The sequence below is a fragment of the Lissotriton helveticus genome, chromosome 5_1 (assembly GCF_964261635.1).
Source record: "Lissotriton helveticus chromosome 5_1, aLisHel1.1, whole genome shotgun sequence".
Classification (NCBI taxonomy): domain Eukaryota; kingdom Metazoa; phylum Chordata; class Amphibia; order Caudata; family Salamandridae; genus Lissotriton; species Lissotriton helveticus.
Window position 1 is genome coordinate 1045776864 of NC_136065.1, and position 17692 is coordinate 1045794555.

At 50.4% G+C, this 17692-nt stretch overlaps 1 protein-coding gene across 1 annotated transcript in view; it reads left to right on the top strand.

The window, feature by feature from the left end:
- The window catches only part of MMS19 (MMS19 cytosolic iron-sulfur assembly component), a 466622-nt gene that overhangs the window by 98684 nt on the left and 350246 nt on the right, over positions 1–17692 (top strand). The window contains exon 5 of the mRNA XM_078643578.1: positions 14472–14546. Coding sequence (XP_078499704.1) covers positions 14472–14546 — 75 coding nt within the window. The remainder of the gene's footprint in view (positions 1–14471; positions 14547–17692) is intronic.

Consider the following 17692-nt stretch of genomic DNA (forward strand, 5'->3'; position numbering starts at 1 on the left):
CGGGTCGGGTTACCCTGGTTGAGTCTCGCAGGGGTTAGGTGCCAATAGATCGCCAGTTTTATCGCCGATTCCCTAGCTTTGGTATTGCGGGTAGTGTGGGCGGCTCTATAGTGTATGTGGTTCCATTCTATTGAGGAGAGAGTTCTCCCGAGTTCGGTTTCCCATCGTCGCTGGCCAGCAGTTTTAGCAGGGTCGGCAGCAGGGGAGAGCATCCGATAAAGGTCTGAGACAAGATGTTTATCTGAGTCTTTGGACACAAGCCAGCGTTCGAACGGCGTCATTTGCCGGCCAACCAAGGGGGCAACTTCTGGTTGCAAGAGCCAGGGGCGAATTTGGAAATATTGAAACATGCGTGGTTTATCCACTCCGTAGGCTTGCGAAATGTCAGCGAGAGAGAGAAACCCCTCCAGATCAAAGAGGTGGCCGGCCGATCGGCAAGGTGTATCACGCCATTGCAGGAAAGCTCGAGCGTCCGTGCCAGGTGGGAATGCAGGATTATCAAAGAGAGGGGTAAGTGGAGACGGGAAGGTCGTGAGGCCCCGTTTGAACGCCACCATGTCCCAGGTTGCCATAGTGGTCCGAGTGATAGGGGAGCGGAGGAGATAGCGCGGTCTATGCTGGCGAGCAAGAAACGGTACCTTCCACAAAGAGGTCTGAGCCATTGCCCTATCCTGAAAAAGCCATCTCTTCTCTGATTTGGGTCGGTACCATTCCACCAGATATCGGATTTGCGAGGCTTGGAAGTATTGCAGTAGATTCGGGATCCCAAGGCCGCCCTCGTCCACAGTCCTGTGCGCTACTCGTTTATGTAGTCTGGCGCGTTTCTTCTCCCACACAAATTGGTGAATGTTGTGTTGGAGGTTAGCTAGCATTCCCGGAGGCGGGGATACCGGGAGGGTCTGAAAAATGTATAATATCTTGGGTAGGACCGACATCTTCACCGCCGCAATCCTGCCAAGTAGGGAGAGGGGTTGCTTCGACCAGCGCGCGAGGTCGGCCCGGATCTGGGATGATAAAGTAGAATAATTATGATTGACCGTCGAGATCGTGGAAGAGGTCAGGGTGATCCCCAGGTACGGAAGCCGAGCAGTGGACCGTAATTTGCAGCCAAAGGTAGGTGACGGGCTATTAGGAAGAGCATGGCTTCCCAGGGGTAGGATCAGGGATTTCCCCTGGTTAACTTTGAAACCTGACACCGCACCGAATTGCTCCAACTCCGCTAGGAACGCCGGTATGGAGCTGGATGGACGGTCCAACGCGGCGATTATGTCGTCCGCGTACAATCCCACCACGTGGGGTTCGTTGCCGAAAGACATCCCCGTAATGTGAGGGTTGTCCCGTATTTTTTGCGCTAAAGGTTCCACGTACAAAGCAAATAAGAGGGGCGAGAGAGGGCACCCTTGGCGGGTACCTCTCTGTATCTCGAAGGGTTCTGATTTGATGCCGCCCAGCCGGACACGGGCCAAGGGACGGTGATAGCAGCTCGCGATCCAGGCCTGAAACCGGTCGCCCAGGTGGTAGCGTCGTAGCACAGCCCGCAGGTAGGTCCAGTCGACACGGTCGAAGGCCTTCTCTGCATCGATGGCTAGTAGGGCAGAATACGAGACCTGAAAGTGAGCCTTGTCCACGAGATGCAGGAGCCTTTTTGTGTTGTCGCTGCACTGGCGGTTCGGGACAAAGCCCGATTGGTCCGGTTCGAGGATGCCCGGGAGGCATGGACCTAAACGAGCCGCAAGCACCCCCGTAAACAGCTTCAGATCCAGATTGAGCAGGGAGATGGGGCGGAACGCGGAGCAATGCGTCGGGGTTTGCCCGGCTTAGGCAGGACCACGATATCAGCTGCCAGCATATCGGGCGGGATGGAACTCGGGCCTTCAAAGGAGTTAAACAGCCTGGCAAGGATAGGCGCCAGGACATGGCCGAAGGACTTATAAAAGCCCGCCGAGAAGCCGTCAGGACCCGGGGATTTAAGCGGACGAAGGCGCGCTATAGCAGCGAGGATCTCGTTGGTACGAATAGGGGCGTCTAGGGCTTCCGTGCTCGCCGGGCATAGCGGCGTGATATCAGCAGATTGCAGATAGGTATCTATGTCTGCCGGTGATGCCCTATCCGCGCTGTATAGAGAGGCGTAGAAGGATCGAAAGGCTGAAGCAATCTGTGTGTCCTCAGTAACAGCGTCACCGGCGTCGTCCAGTAGCGTCGTGATTTTGGAGCGTTGGAGTTTGGCTTTCAAGGCGCTGGCCAGAAGCCGGCCGGTGCGGTTGCCCCCCACGTAGTACGTGTGGCGGAGGCGGAGAGCGGCAAATTTCGCCCTGTCGGTGTCGAGGCTGGCTAATTGAGCTCGGGCGGCCTTAAGTTGGCGCCAAATTCTCGGGGCGGCTGTGTGCTCTCTCCAGCTCGGCAACCTTGTCGGAGAGGTCATCCCTCTTCTCCTTGCGAAGTTTGGCGTCCGCGGCCGATATTGCTATCAGCTCCCCCCGGACGACAGCTTTCAAGGCTCCCCACAAGGACGACACCGATACATCAGGGGTATCGTTGGTGGCCAAATAATCTGATATGCATTTATGAAGCTGGTGGGCTACCGCCGGCTTCTATAGGAGGGTTTCATTAAGCCTCCACGACCCCGGGGTGCGTGGCGACCTAGGCACGTTGAGTGACAGTTCCAATGCCGCATGGTCGGAGAGGGCTGCCGGGACAATCGACGCTGTGGCGATGTGAGGAATGAGGCCTGATGATCCCAGGAAGTGGTCTATGCGCGCGTAGGTATGGTGTATGTGTGAGTAAAATGTGTACTGCGTTGTGAGAGGGTGTGTATGCCTCCAAAGGTCCGAGATGTCTCTATCATGCAGCCAAGTAACGCCTTTTTGCGAAAGTGCCCCGGTGTCTCCATAACGGTGCCCCGATCTATCCCTGTCGGTATCCATGACGAGGTTGATGTCCCCCCCGAGTAGCATGTGAGTGTGAGGAGCTTGAAGCGTTTCAGAGATCGCGGAGATTAAGAAGGGTTCTTGACCCGTGTTGGGGGAGTAGATGGAGCCTATTGTGTATGCAGTGTTGCCTATTAGGAAAGTGTGGGCTAGAAGGCGTCCTTTGATTTCCCCTATTTTGGCCCCCACCTTGCCCTTGAAGCGCCGTGATATAAGGATAGCCACCCCGGCTTTCTTTGATGGGAGAGAGGAGAAGAATTGCTGCGGGAAGGCGCGGGAGCGCAGCCGGTGCCAATCTTTAGCTAAGAGGTGGGTTTCCTGTAGCAAGCAATGTCGGCTTCAGAGTTCTCCAAGTAAGAGATGATAGCCCTACGCTTTATCGGATTGTTGAGGCCCTTGACGTTAAGAGACAGGATTTTAATTGTATCAGTCATCACCACGGCACAAGGGGACAAGCAGGATTATGAGTGCAAGGCGCCGTGCAGTGGCGTAAAACATAGGGAGCCCGTGGTGTGCGTAAAGGCAACATGGCGTACTGGTCCCCTCCCACAGTTCCCTCCCCCCCCCGGCCACTCTAACCCCAACAGAGTGGCCCTGCCCAACCCCCTTCAAGTACTGAACCCCTGTCCCCCAAACCCCTCTCCCCCTCCCAGAACAACCTCCCCAACAAAAACTGGTAAAAGTCTCGGGCCTAGTCGTGCAGGGCACAGGTCCGCAGAAAGTCAAAGGAAGGGGTACCATGGCTGCAGCTCAATTGGCGGCTCCCCGGCCCAACCCCCAGTTAAGCTATGTGCGAGTGAAAGCACACCCCCGACAAGGTCAAAGTTCTACAGATCGGGTGCTGTGTTATCTGCCACTTCCTGTACTGCAGCTTCACGTTCCTGGGCGACCGTGATCGGGTCCGGTTTTGGGATGGGTCTCGGCGTTTTCCTCCTGCGAACTGTCTACCAGCCGCCTCTTGTAGGGCGAGACGGGTCTTCCTGTGACCGGGACGGAGAGGCGTCTCTGGAGTTGGAACCTTCCGGCATGTCTATCCCTAGTAGGGAACCGGTGTCACGGAGCGATCTGAGCTGATGAAGGGAGCCGTTCCATTTGAAGATCAGGCGGAACGGGTGACCCCAGGAGTAGGGTATCCCGGCATCTCGCAGGAAGTTCGTTGCGGGTCGGAAGGATTTACGCTTTTGTAAGGTGATGTTAGAGAGGTCTTGAAAAAGGGCTACAGGGTCATCTCGAAACCTAATTGGTTGTGCTTTCCTGGCCTCTCTAAGGATGCGTTCCTTCAGAGGAAAGTCCGGGAGGAACGCCAGAATGTCCGGAGGTGGCGCAGGTGCTCTGCGTGCTATGCCTACCCTGTGAGCCCTGTCGATTCGGATTTCAAAGTCGCTCGGCTCACCCAGGATGTCTCTGAATAGGTGTTGGAGATAGCTGGTCACATTGTCATTTTCAGCCTTCAACGGAACACCCCTGACCCGTATGTTATTCCGCCTGGAGCGGTTCTCCAAGTCTTCAGAGTGCGACTGTAAATCCACCTGTTGATCCTGAAGTCGCAGGATTTCCTGCTGGAGTCTCTCCACCTCCCCGCTGCGGGATTGATCAGCGTCCTCCAGAGAGGCAACCCGCTCTCCCAGGCCTTCAATGTCACGACGGAGTTCGCGCTGCTCCCCGGCCAAGTCCTGTTTCAGAGTCTGGAAGACCTCTCGCAATGTGTTGAAAAGGGAGGCTAGGAAGGCCTTCGTGATTGGAGCGGAGTCTTCGTCCGGTGTCTGAGGGCTCGTGGGGGGCTTCGGGGACGACTGTGGTTGGGTCTTATCTCCCTTCGCCGGCCCCCTTTGCGAGTAGAGTGCGTCATGATGTCCCAAGCGGGGTGAGGGGTTCGGCCAACGGGCGTCGTCGGGGCCGCCGAGTGATCGCCCAGCCACGGCAGCGAGGCCAACCGTGAGGGGCAGCGGGTAATGCGGAACCGGCCCTGGGTAATGCGAAGGGTCAGGTGCGGCGCCCCAGGAGGAGGGTCCGCAGGCTGGTCCAGGGGCGGCTGTCCGGAGGAAGAGTCCTTTGTGGGGAGCTGCAAGGGCGGCTCTCGGAGTGCGTAGTAGCTAATGAGAGATTGATGGTAGGGGTAACCAGATTGTCCGGGCTGGGGTCAATGTACTACGCCGAGCGAGGTTATATTTTGGTGGAGGAAGAGCAATACGGGCCCAGGGAGAGTGCCTAGGCGCTAGGCAGGAGAACAGAGCCCCGGTAATAGCAAGAGGAGAGTCTCGTGAGCTGGATGTCGCGGAGGGGTCCACGGACTGAGCGGGGGGGTCCCGATGGATGGTGGGCAGCAGGTAGCCGGCAGGAAGCTGGAGTTAACGGCTCCGGCGGGCGCGGGCCCAGGATAGCGCCTAACAAGTCCGCGCTTTTGTCCACAGCAGCTGAGGGCCACCCAACAGGTAATGCAGGGCCCGGGGGAGGGGAGTGGTTGGTAGTCCAGGTCGCAGGGCGCAGCTCACCTTATGCCTCCCGTCCAGAAGGCCGTTACCAATATGGGAAGATGCAGCTGGGTGGCGTCCCGCGTCGTCGGAGTGCTGCTCCACCGGCAGGCCAGGGGGCGGGGAGGCTCCAGGGCGCACCCGGCGGCGGGCTGATGCCGCCTCGTGTGATGACCGCTGTAGGTGGCGCGATGGACGGTGGGCCTTCCGGCCGTCCAGCAGGCCCACGCCTGGCAGCTATCGGAGGGGCCTGAGTAAGTAGGCCCCAGCACAGGTGGGTCCCCTCCGCTGGAGGTCTGAGGCGTGAGGTGGGTTCCGGTGGGTCGTGGGGGCGGTGGGGCCGGTCCTGTGCCACCGCCCGGTAGGCCTACGCCGGGGCCTAAATTGTTCGAAAGGCTGGTGCTGCCTCGTAGGATGTCCGCTGTGTGTGGCGCAATGGGCTGCGACCCTTCCGGCTGCCCAGCAGGCCCGCGCCGGGGCGAGGGTGATTAGAGTCCTCCGGCGGGACTCGCAGTCTCCGGAGAGGCCGGGGTGAGTAGGCCGCAGCACAGGTGGGTCCCCCCCGCTGGAGGTCAGAGGTGCGAGGGGGGGTTCCGGAGATCCGTGGGGGGCGGGCGACCGATGTTCCGCCCGGTTTATGGCTCCGGGGGGGCGGCGGGGTTGATCCTGCGCCACCGCCCCGTAGGCCCACGCCGGGGCCTACATTTGCAGAAGGCCTCCGCCGGAGAGCTCAAGGCCCCGAGAGGGCGCAGCCGCCGGACCTGGAGCGTCCCCCCCGGAGGCAGCCGATGAGGTGGGGGGAGACTGGTGGAGGTGCGTGGGGCTGGCGGCCCGTGCTCTGCGCAGCTCAAGCCCCCGCAGGCCCGTTAAGAAAAGGCGCGGGTGGTCGCCTGGAGGCCCACGCCGGGGCCTGGAGTCGGCGATCGGCTGTTGACTGGGCACAGGCTTTCCGGGGGCGGCCGGGAGCACCGACCTATCAGGCTCCCCGCTGTTGGACGCACAAGTCGCCTCACTGTGTTCCGCCGCTCGCAGGTGTGGTGCTCCGGCCAGCGTCCACAGCCGCCGACGCGTGGGTGTGCGGCGGAAGGGCTCTAACCTTCGTCGCCGGCGCACCGGTCGCGTCAGCAGCGGGAGAAGCGGGGTTCCAGCGGTCGTCGGTCAAAGAAACTCGGCCAGCAGTCCCCCAAGGGAGCGGGGTCGGCATGAACCGAATTTGGGCAGGAACTCAAGGGGGTGGCAGCCAGGAAAACGTGCGGTAGGGACACAGGGCCGGGGAGCCTCGCAATCCGCGTCCTCTCAAGCCGCCATCTTGGCCACGCCCCTATTTTTTTAATTTTTATTGAAAATTAACAACAATAACAAGTTACAGAAGGCAAAAATGGATCAGAAATACAGTCATGGGTCCATGTACTCGGCGCTTCAGAAATGTAGTATACATAACGTAGCACAGTGTTTCGTGGGGAGGGGGCAGCGAGGAAACCAGCAGCCATACAATGTAATTAATATTGGGAATGTCAATCAGGGGGACAAGGTGGCATCGGGAAACAAATCTTGAGGAGGGGTGCATATATTGCGCGGATATGCGTTCCATTGCGACCAGATTCTGCCCCACTTCTTGGGCCTTCCACGCGACAGATAAACGGTCTTTTCACGAAACATGCACCAGTCCATATTCTCTGCCCATAATGCTACGGTCGGAGACCTATGGGAACCCCAGAGCTGTGCAATATCTCTTTTGGCGATCATATTGCCAAGGGTCGCCCAGGTAATCTGTGCCGCATTTTAGTCATTGGGCTCCCAGACATTCAGGAGGCAGCGCCTGGCCTCTGGCAGCAGTGCCACCCCAGTGACCCTCTCCATTACGACATGCACACGGGACCAAAACTCGACCACCTCCGGGCATTCCCACAGAATATGAAGAAATGTACCAGTCATACCGCAGCCACGCTTACAGAAGTCATCAGAAGAGTATCCCATGCGTACCAGACTCGGGCCAGTGACATACACACGGTGGAGGATCTTAAATTGAACAAATCTAAGGCGTGCAGGTATGGCAACTACTTTTGGCGAAGACAGGGCGGACTGCCAGTCCTCATCATCCAATTCTAGACCGTCGGCAATCCACAAGGCCCTCAGGCGCACGAGCAGGTCAGCCCGGTTATAGATCAGCTTCTTGTAAATCAATGAAATAGTGCTGTCGGGCACATGTCCATCAAGAATACGATCCTCAAGGGGTGAGGATTCAGGGATAGCCGTACCCACAGCAAAGACCGACAGTAGGGCATGCCGGACCTGAGCGTACCTGAAGAATTCCCTATCCCCGAGTTCATACTCCGCCTTAAGCGCCTCAAAGGTCTTAACATCGCCTTTGGACCAAAGATCCCCCACCTTAGTGATTCCGATCATATCCCATTTGTCAAATCCTTTCATTCGCCATAAATTACCCAGACATTCAGAGTCATACAAGGGGGTAGCGCGAGTGAATCTATCCTTCCATCCCAAGGGCGCATTCGCATCATGCCACACACGTACCGCGACTTTAGTTGGGCCAGTCAGTGATGTACAGAGCCTCCTGGAATACAGCGCCCTATTGAAGTTCCCCCCTGGCAGAAGGTGTTTATCCATTGCAAAGGCAGGGGTAGGACCGGGAACATACGTTGCGTGGTTGACCGCACTCAATTGGGAGGCCCAATAATAGCGCCTGATGTCAGGAAGGGCGATGCCACCGTCATACCACGGGAGCGTGAGTTTAGACAGAGCAACGCGTGCACGGCCATCCCAGATCAGGTGCCGTTGTAGACTCTCCACCTCCTGAAAGTAACGAGGGGGAACGAGGTCAAACGAGTTCTGGAGCGCATACAAAAATCTAGGCAGCGACATCATCTTAAAGAGAGCCGCACGACCTAGTGGTGACAGTGGCAAATGACGCCCGCGTGTGACATCTGACTTCAGCCGTTGAAGAGGGGGCAGCAAGTTGCGCTCATACCGAACGGTGGGGTCCAAGGAAACGTATATCCCCAGGTACTTAAAACCGGACTCAGTGACTTGAATTGGAAATCTACGAGGCAATGGGGGGAGACCACCAGCCAAAACGTAGACACAGGACTTAGTCCAATTAATAACGAGTCCCGAGTTCTTCCCGAAGGATGTAAGAACATCGAAGAGCACGTTTAAGGATTTCTGAGGGGAAGTTAGATATAGGAGAATGTCATCTGCGTATAGCGAGACACGATCCTTGAAATCGGGAGACCACCAAATGCCTTTTATGGAAGGCAGCCACTCCGCCAACGGTTCCAATGCGAGGGCGAAGAGCAGAGGAGACAGCGGGCAGCCCTGCCGAGTGCCGCGTCCGAGTGTTAAAACACCGGACGCCTTCCCGTTAACCACCACCTGGGCAAGGGGCCTCTCATAAAGAAGTTTCACCCAAGCGATGAACCCGGGGCCAAATCCAAATTTTGAGAGGGCCGCCCAAAGATAAGGCCATTCGATAGTGTCGAAAGCCATGGTAGCATCAAGGGAAGCTAAAATGGCCGACTCAGTGAGAGTCCCAGCCCTCGCGAGAACTCCGTGGAGTCTCCGAAGATTAAGGGCGGTGTTCCGATGAGGAATGAAACCGGACTGATCCGGATGGATCAGGTCCCCGATTACCTTAATCAAACTATTAGCTAACAATTTAGCTAAAATTTTGGGTTCGGCATTAAGCAAAGATATAGGCCTATATGAGGCACAACGATCCCGTGGCTTTCCCTCCTTGTGAATTACCACAATTGTGGCAAGTCGCTGATCAGCGGGAAGGGAACCAGAGTCCAGAGCCTCAAGGAACATATCCTTCAAGTGGGGCGCCATTTTGTCGGGTCGCAGTTTGTAAAGTTCGATGGGTAGTCCATTGGGGCCCATTGCTTTGCCTGAGCGGAGGGAACGTATAGCCTCCGCTACTTCATCCACCGTGAGGGGTGCATCCATGAGGTCTCTGTCATCGTCGGAAAGGCAGGGCAACGCAATGTCACGAAGCAACAACCGGGAGTCTTCCTCGTCCCTGTCGCAGACAGAGGCATACACCGTTTGAAAGTGATCAACAAAACACTCAACAATCCCAACAGGGTCAGTGACACACTCACCATCCAGCCTCTCAATTACGGGGACAACACCATTCGCTCTTTCCTTTTTATCAAGCCAAGCAATCAATTTACCGGCCTTGTCACCCACATCATACATCCTGCTCTGTTGCTCCCTGTTCATGACCTTAGCCGCGTCAGTGACGACGGACCTATAATCGGCCTGCTTCAGACTGAGGGAATGCATTTTTAAACGTGTTACTCCTGTATCAAGGTCCCTCTCTAGTGCAGTTATCTCAGTTTCCAGGCGCACAAGCTCCTCATTTTTAGCCTTTTTGGCAGCGGCAATCAGTGAAAGAGAATGCCCACGAATGACAGTCTTAAAAGCTTCCCACAAAGATATAGAAGAAGAAACAGACCCCACATTGTCAGTAAAGTAGTGATCCACGGCTTTAACAAGTTCAGAACGGGTTTTTGGGTCACGAAAGTACCAGGGGTTAATAGGAGCCACTCTGCCCGCACTACCCGCACCCATCGCAAGCCGAAGCCACAAGGGGGAGTGATCAGAAATACCCATGGGAAAATGGCGAACCTCATTGATGGAGGAGGATTGAGCTGATGGCATTAGAAAATAGTCTAACCTAGAAAGACTACCATGTGCCCCAGAATGGAAGGTGTACTGAAGCTGTGTAGGGTGCAACAACCGCCAGCTATCGACGAGCCCAAAGGTATCGAGGAAGTCACTCAACCACATATGGGATCTAGCCAAATCCCTGGGGGGAAAACGATCGGATGTACCAGAGACAACGGAGTTAAAATCCCCTCCGAGGATGAGAAGGCCCTCAGGCAACCCCAGTAGGACCCTGCCCAAGTCGGCATACGTGGAGGCCTGAAGGCCCGGGGGGATATATACCGAAAGTATGGACAGTGCCTTCCCTTCCCATCTACCCGTGAGCGCGGCATAGCGCCCTCTATCATCAAGTATAACTTCATCAATTTCGAGGGGGAGAGAAGACCGGATAAGAATGCCAACCCCCCTAGAACCAGAGGTGAAACCGGAGTGAGCAACTAGGCGGTATCCACGTCTGTTCATGGCTCGACACGTATTCCCTATAAGATGCATCTCCTGTAGAAGAACTACATCGGGTGAATGGCGCCTAAGGAACTGCAACACTACCCCTCGCTTTATCCTGTCTTCCAACCCATTAACATTCCATGATAGTAGTCTCAACTCACCACCCCCCATCCCCAAGAAGAAGCAGAGCGCCCCAGACACAGAACCCGAAGACCGGGACAATTAAAGAAAACAGTTGAATGCTTTGTGAACTAAAACATCGACACACACACCTCCCCACCCCCCCAACTGAAACCCGTTACAACACCCCCCACCCTGCACCCCTGCGTTAGACTCAAAATCCACCGCAACTTGCAGTGTGCCTGTCGCCCCATCAAGAAACTAATCTACACAAAGAACCCCAGAGGAGGAAGAGACCCCTTCGCCCCCGCCACCCTCAGGTCAATATGAAGAAAGAACTAAAGAATCATTGTCCAAACTCAGCTGGAGAAGTTGAAAAGTTCAGACGTCGGGATCCACCAGTCACTCCTGCTCCGGCAAGCCACCATCGGCTCCGCCGGGGTGCTCAGTACGATCAACCTTTTTTGGCAAAGAATCAAGCCAGTCACTGACGCTGTCCGGGCGATCGAAGAAAAACATTTGTTCTCCATACTCAATACGAAGTCTGGTCGGGAACAGCATGGCGTACTTGAGGCCCAAGTCCCGTAGCCGTCTCTTGACTCCCTGGAATCCCATTCTCTGCCTCTGAACGAACGGGGTAAAGTCCGGATAAAAGTTCACGGTGGCATTCTCGAACTTCACAGGGCCCTTGTCCCGAGAGGCTTGCAGGATGGCATCTCTATCCCTGAAGTGGAATAGTTTAGCAACGATAGGTCTCGGGGGGGCACCCGGCTGGACCTTTCCGCCAGGGATTCGATGTGCGCGCTCAACCGCAAAGAACTTAGTGAGTCCGGCGGGAGCAAGATAATTGGTGATCAGATCTTCCACCAGGAGGTCGGTTGCAGAAGCCTCGGGATTTTCAGGGACCCCAATAATGCGCACGTTGTTGCGACGGGCCCTGTTTTCATAGTCCTCCAAACGACGGGCCAGCACATCCCGGGAAGAACGCAGATTCCCGATCTCGGTCTGAATGTTAAATTTCATTTTCAATTTGTTTAATTGCTTCAGTCCTTTGAAAACTATACTGGCAACAGTTTAAAAATATATAATTTTATTGCAAACAACATAATAGCAGTACATTAGTTATACAATCATTTTACATATAATCCAACCAATACATTTATAGTTTCCTTTCTGTTATCGGAGAGGGTAACTCACAAGTGTTACACTGCCCTCCGTGTATGCCTAAGGTCCCTTTCACAGCCCTCAATAGGTTTGCCAATGCCCCCAGAACTTTTCCCATTTCTTCGGACAACCTCTATTATAATAAATAGATTGTTCTGCCAACCGTACTAGCAACAGTTTTATATCCTTACACATGATAACTGCATAGAACGTTTAGTAATTAAATTAATACTCAGGTAGCTGATGACATTTCGTTCATTTATTTAATTTGATATATTTTTTTCTTTTGAAAAAAGAATCTACCTCATACGTTTTGTATATGCCTGGTATCCTTTTATTAGAGTACAACATCACAATTAACTCAAGAGTCCTAAAACTCTTAGTAAGCAAAACAACACATCTTTACTGTGCCTGCATAGTATTTTGTCAGTCAGCACAGTGTTAAGCCTCTATTTGTGCTGGTCGACATACCAATTGTCTCAGAATTCTAGTCCTGTTCCTGATTAGGGACTTGGCTACTCTTAATAGGTGGTTACATCAAAGTATATACTTCTCTTCCCAGTGTTCATTGTATCAAAAATATGAATCCATATTGTTTTGTGCTGTTTTTGTTCCCCATCTTCTCCTCTGCCGTGCATAGAACATGTTCAGAACCCAGCGATTAAATCTTTTTAATTTCACACATTTATTTAATAAATCAGGTTGTGTGACAATTGGATATTTTCCATCATGGTCTTTGAGTGCTCTCAGATGTTCGCAACATCTGTCCAGCATCTTCTCACAGAGCAGATTATATTTTTTTATTACATTCACATTATATCAAATACGCATAACATTTTGTGTTGCAGTTTATAAAGTCTCTGATTTCTAAGTCTTTTGTGTATCCATATTTTGTCCCCTCGGAAGTGTTATTCAATAGATAAGTAAAACATTTTCATTTCACACATTTTAAGTTACCTGATTGTAATTCCAATAGCCATTCTGTTTTACCATGGTTCACATATTTTATCATGTCATTCGGACTCGCATATACATCTTTAATATCTTAACTTGCTTAAAAGTGAAAGATGGTCTTGTAGGAAGAATTTAACTGAGCGGTCGTCACAACTTTTCTGCAAGATATTGTATAGTGTCTTATTTTCTGTACAAAATTCAATGATGGAACGGACAGTATCACTTATGTTGTTTCCTTTAGTCTGTATATTTTTTAATGAATCTTCCCAGTTTATTTATTTTTTGCCTTCATTGAATGAAATGTAACACCAGCCTATCTAACTCCCCTCTCATGGAATCTGTCTGAAATGATATGTAGTTTCTATTGAAAATTCTACTTCCCTGCAATTGTGTATCATGTTTATTATTTCACCAACTGGAATATTGTTGATTTGCTTTTTAGAGTGGTGCGATGCAGCTTGTTGAATACCATTTATGGCAGTTTGTTTAATATGAAGTCCCATTTGTAAACATATGATCTCTCACCTACTATATTCAAATGTCACATTGTATTGAATTTCATTCAAAGATTTCCGATATCCCTTCAGTTCCTTCTCTCTCCCGCTCCCGATCAAGATGTCATTGATGTATTGACCCCAAGAAACAGTTGTGTCTTTTATTTTACTTGACTGGAACCTCGAGGTGTGCTCCTCTCTTGCCAAGTCATAAATACTTTGGCATAATTTCTTGACCTACTTCACAGCAGAGCATATCGGAAAAGAACCTGCAGGTAGCAGTATACTATACGCTGTTTGAGTTCCCTCTAAAAACGTCCATTACATTACAACTCCCTCTTTCCTTTTTGTAATGTTTCCAGACTTTACAAAGTAGGTCAGAGCATCCTTTAATTAACTAACACATCTCTTAATCCCCCAAATAATGCCTGACTTGTCTATTGATTTGCCTATGTCTGTTTTCTCTGTAGAGTGGCACCATTCGGTGAAAAATGATAGTGTGCAGTGCACCCCTGAGCGATTGTCAACAACGTAGAATCATTCAAGCATTCCTTCTATCACTTTGTTGGTTGTTGCAGTAGATTCTCTAAGTGCAGCAGGCATGCCCAGACTTGGGCCAGGCCAACGGTTACTCAAAGAACTTCTTTGAGTGGTCAGGAAATAGGATGCTGTTTTCACGCCCCGAGAGTTACAGATAACCGCAGTACCAGTGAATCCAGGGGTGGGTAAAGTTGTGAACTTTACAGCTTTAGGAATCACAAAGAACATCATTTGGGTGGGAATCTGTAATTACGATTCTGATTATACCACTGATTCCTCGTTTTTGCCCAGCCTTTTTCATAGAGTGGAAAGTATAATCATAATTCAAGTGTCCAATCACATAATAAGTGTCAACATTTATGAATAACATTTGGGGTGGTTCTGAATCTATGAACAAACAGTTAAAAAAAATCCTTTTGAGTAGGGAAATGAGTGTAAGTTTGTGTTCAAGTTGTTTTATTAAGCAAAGATTAAATGTCGTGGAAGAATTTAGGCAGCGAAAGGAAATTAATCGCAAAGTTAATTTTCCTCATTCTGAAGAAAGATAAGGCCTAGTGTGAACAAGCTCTCGTTGTAGGTTCATTTGTCATTATGTTCATACTTCTTGCATACTCGCTTAAACTGTCACATTTCTAAATTCCATTTAAAACCCTATTTTATTTTCTTCACAGAGCTTGTGTGAAGCTTTGCCTAAAGGATTGGCCGTGTCTGTGCTAAAGGCAATTTTTCAGGAAGTTCATGTCCAGGTGAGGCTTTGTAACATTGATTTTTTGCAATCGGTCTATGAAAATGATGGGATATAAAACATTTTCAAGTCTGTCCACGGCAGTTCATCTCCCGAAAGACTATTATGACATGTTTATTCGAACACCCCTCAATAACCATTCGTATTCCTCGCTGGTTTCCTGTACTTTCGTTTCCATCTTGTTAGTTCACACCCTCCTACATTTACCCTTTTGTGAGCTTTGGCTTTGATAATGAGTTTTTGTACTCTGGAAATAAACAAAAACCACACAAACAATGTAGATATGATGTTTAATTGTTTAAATTGGCCCTGAAACCATCCAGTTGGTCAAGTTCAGCTCACTTATACACCTTTTGTCAAATGTTGGTTGACAATTAGTTGGTCACAGGTTTGTTCCCTGTTTTGATAAGGTCTCAACTTCCAACCTAATGCCTCAAGGAGCGTAGCCAGGACAGAAATGAAGATCTGGACAGCCCCATCTGGTTCTAGATGTTTTCTGTACTCCGATGGAATAGCAGTTATTATCAAACGAGTTTAAATTTCAGTCATTTTTATGGAAGACACTTCCAAAGGCACGCCAACAACAGGTTTCCCACTCAGGGCTCAATTTAAATAAATCGGCTAGAGTTGAAAAAGTCAAGTTAGAGATTTCTCTTGAAACATACTGTTTGTAGCATGTGTTGCTGTTGATCAAAGGTCTCCAACCTTTTCTGAAAAAGAGCTACTTATGTTGAATGAAAATCATGCCGAGCTGCTATTATTATTGTTGTAACAGTGAACAATCAGATAAGATAACATTAGTGGAGGCCCAATGGAAATAACATGGCCAGGAGAGATCACCTCTGGGCACCAAGCAGATTTGCCAGTAGTACTGCAAAAAAAGCTTTACCAATTTGGAATGTCTCTACATGGTTAATACATAACAGCCATAGGTCCAATGTCCCTGGGACCAAGGTTATATGAGTAATAAGTCTCCCCATTTCTGCATGATTTACGCCTCAAAGTTGGGAAATTCATCCCACAAACAACCCACCACCGCCGCCACCACCACCGAACACCGTCCTTGAGGGCGTCAGGCGTGCAGCCGGTATCCAAGTCTTTGCATCCTTCAGGGCCTCCACTGCCTTCAGGCTACGGAAAGCAATGACCAAAGGTCTTGGAAGTGATCAGGTTACTGCCTGTGGGCATCCGCCATCAAGCCACAAGATCCTCCACAATCCTTCAATATATATTTCAACCTTCCAAACCTCTACTGATGTCCAAGACATGTTTGACGTCTGGCTCTCATGCCTCTGAGCAACCGATTCTCCCAAGGCTGCAGTAAGAATTGAACATGAACCAATTGAATTTTTACTTGTAGTGAATCATATTTAACTCCTAAAATGAAGGACCCCCAATAGATAATCCATTATAATATAAAATAATTAAGGACATTAGTGACAACATACTGGTTTCATAAATTGATGTACGAACTTGTCAAGAACCAGTTGATTATGAGAAGCATTCATAGTCCAAAGTGGCAGAGACCTCTTCTAGGTATCTCCCTTTTAGGATACATGTAAATCATTTATGAGTGGATGCATGCGATTAATACAGAATGTTTATTTGTTAAGCGATTTTGTTTGCAATGTGATAATCAAGTCTGCTCTAATATTTCACAGTATTTAGTCTGAGTTTACTGGTCTGTTCTAAATATTTGCTATTGAGTTGTGAACTAAGTTAAATGGAAAGCTAATAACTACTGGCATCAGGCCAGTTTCTGCTAATTGTTTATCCAGAAAATTTCAATGGCAACTAAATAATGTCACACAAGTTGAGTGCAGGGTATGAAAGGTGAGAGTGGAACTTTGTGCCAGGTGATACAGCTGAGAAAAACAGTGCAGAATTGAATCACCTACTCTGGCTGCAGGCTAACGGGAAGGAATTCAACCTTGAAGTACTGCGCTTGTCAGCCCATCTGCCAGCACAAGGCTAGAATAGCAGCTCCACTAGTATCCAGTAACATTCGTACAATGCAGTGCTACTTCATAGGAAGTGTTCTGTACTAGTAGCCAGAGAGTTTGACCAGACGGTAGCAAATACAGAGAAATCAAAACTTCATCAGTGAAAGGTTTTTAATTCTCTTTTAAAGATAGCCATAGAACAAGTCCCACAAAGGCTAACCGGAAAAGCGTTCCACAATTTAGACGTCAGATACGCAAAAGATTTGCCCCTTTGTCTTGCCTAGAAAAATGTTGGGACCTGCCAAAGGAGAAAATTGTTAGACATAAGCAATATACATTGCTTGCGAGGGTGAACTCTTTTTCTCAGCTGGGACCCTCACCTGAGAAAATCCTGAAAGTAAAAGTGAGGTCTTTACATTTGATGCAGTTGGCTACTGACAGCCAATACAAGTGCTTCATATGAGCTGAAATAGATTGCCGACAAGGGACTCTTGTGATCACTCTTGCTGCTGCATTTGCTGCTATCTGGCGTTTTTGGCTCAAGAAGGCAGGAAGAGCCAAATAGGGACTATGAGGATAGTTTAACTTAGAGGTTACCATGGTGTGAATCACTTTTTTCACATGTCCTCCAAAACCAACTGTGATCTATTCCACAGGAAAGATTTTAGCCATTAAAAAGCTTACTCTGGATACTTGCCAAACCAAATCTGTTTGGAAAGGGTGGCATGTGGGACTGTATCACATGCAGCTAACAGGTGTTTGATATCAAGCACCTCATATTGATATGCCCAGACTAATTTCAATGATGGATTTATTAATACATGTACCCAGAGGGCACTTTAAAGGTACCCCCTGAAAACCTACCAACCACTGTTCTGCTGTCTGTCTGGTCCTAGCCACCCTGCCACCACAGACTAGTTTCTAACCCCTAGGTTGAGGACCTTTGCTCTCAGGAGGTCAGAAAATAAGCATGTCCTGCAGAGGGTATTTACACCCCCTCCCATAGGATGACCTACAAATTAGCATTCCAAGGCAGGGAGCTTCAAAATCCCACCCACTTTGGTATGCAAATCTGACTTCCCTCTCAGGAGAGGATGCCGACCCCTCTGTCCAGGGCCCATTTGATGTCTGGACAGGGGGGGAAATTAGTGGTCCGTGAGGCGTGTTCACCTTCAGCCTAGTTCCACCCCTAAAGTGGGCTACC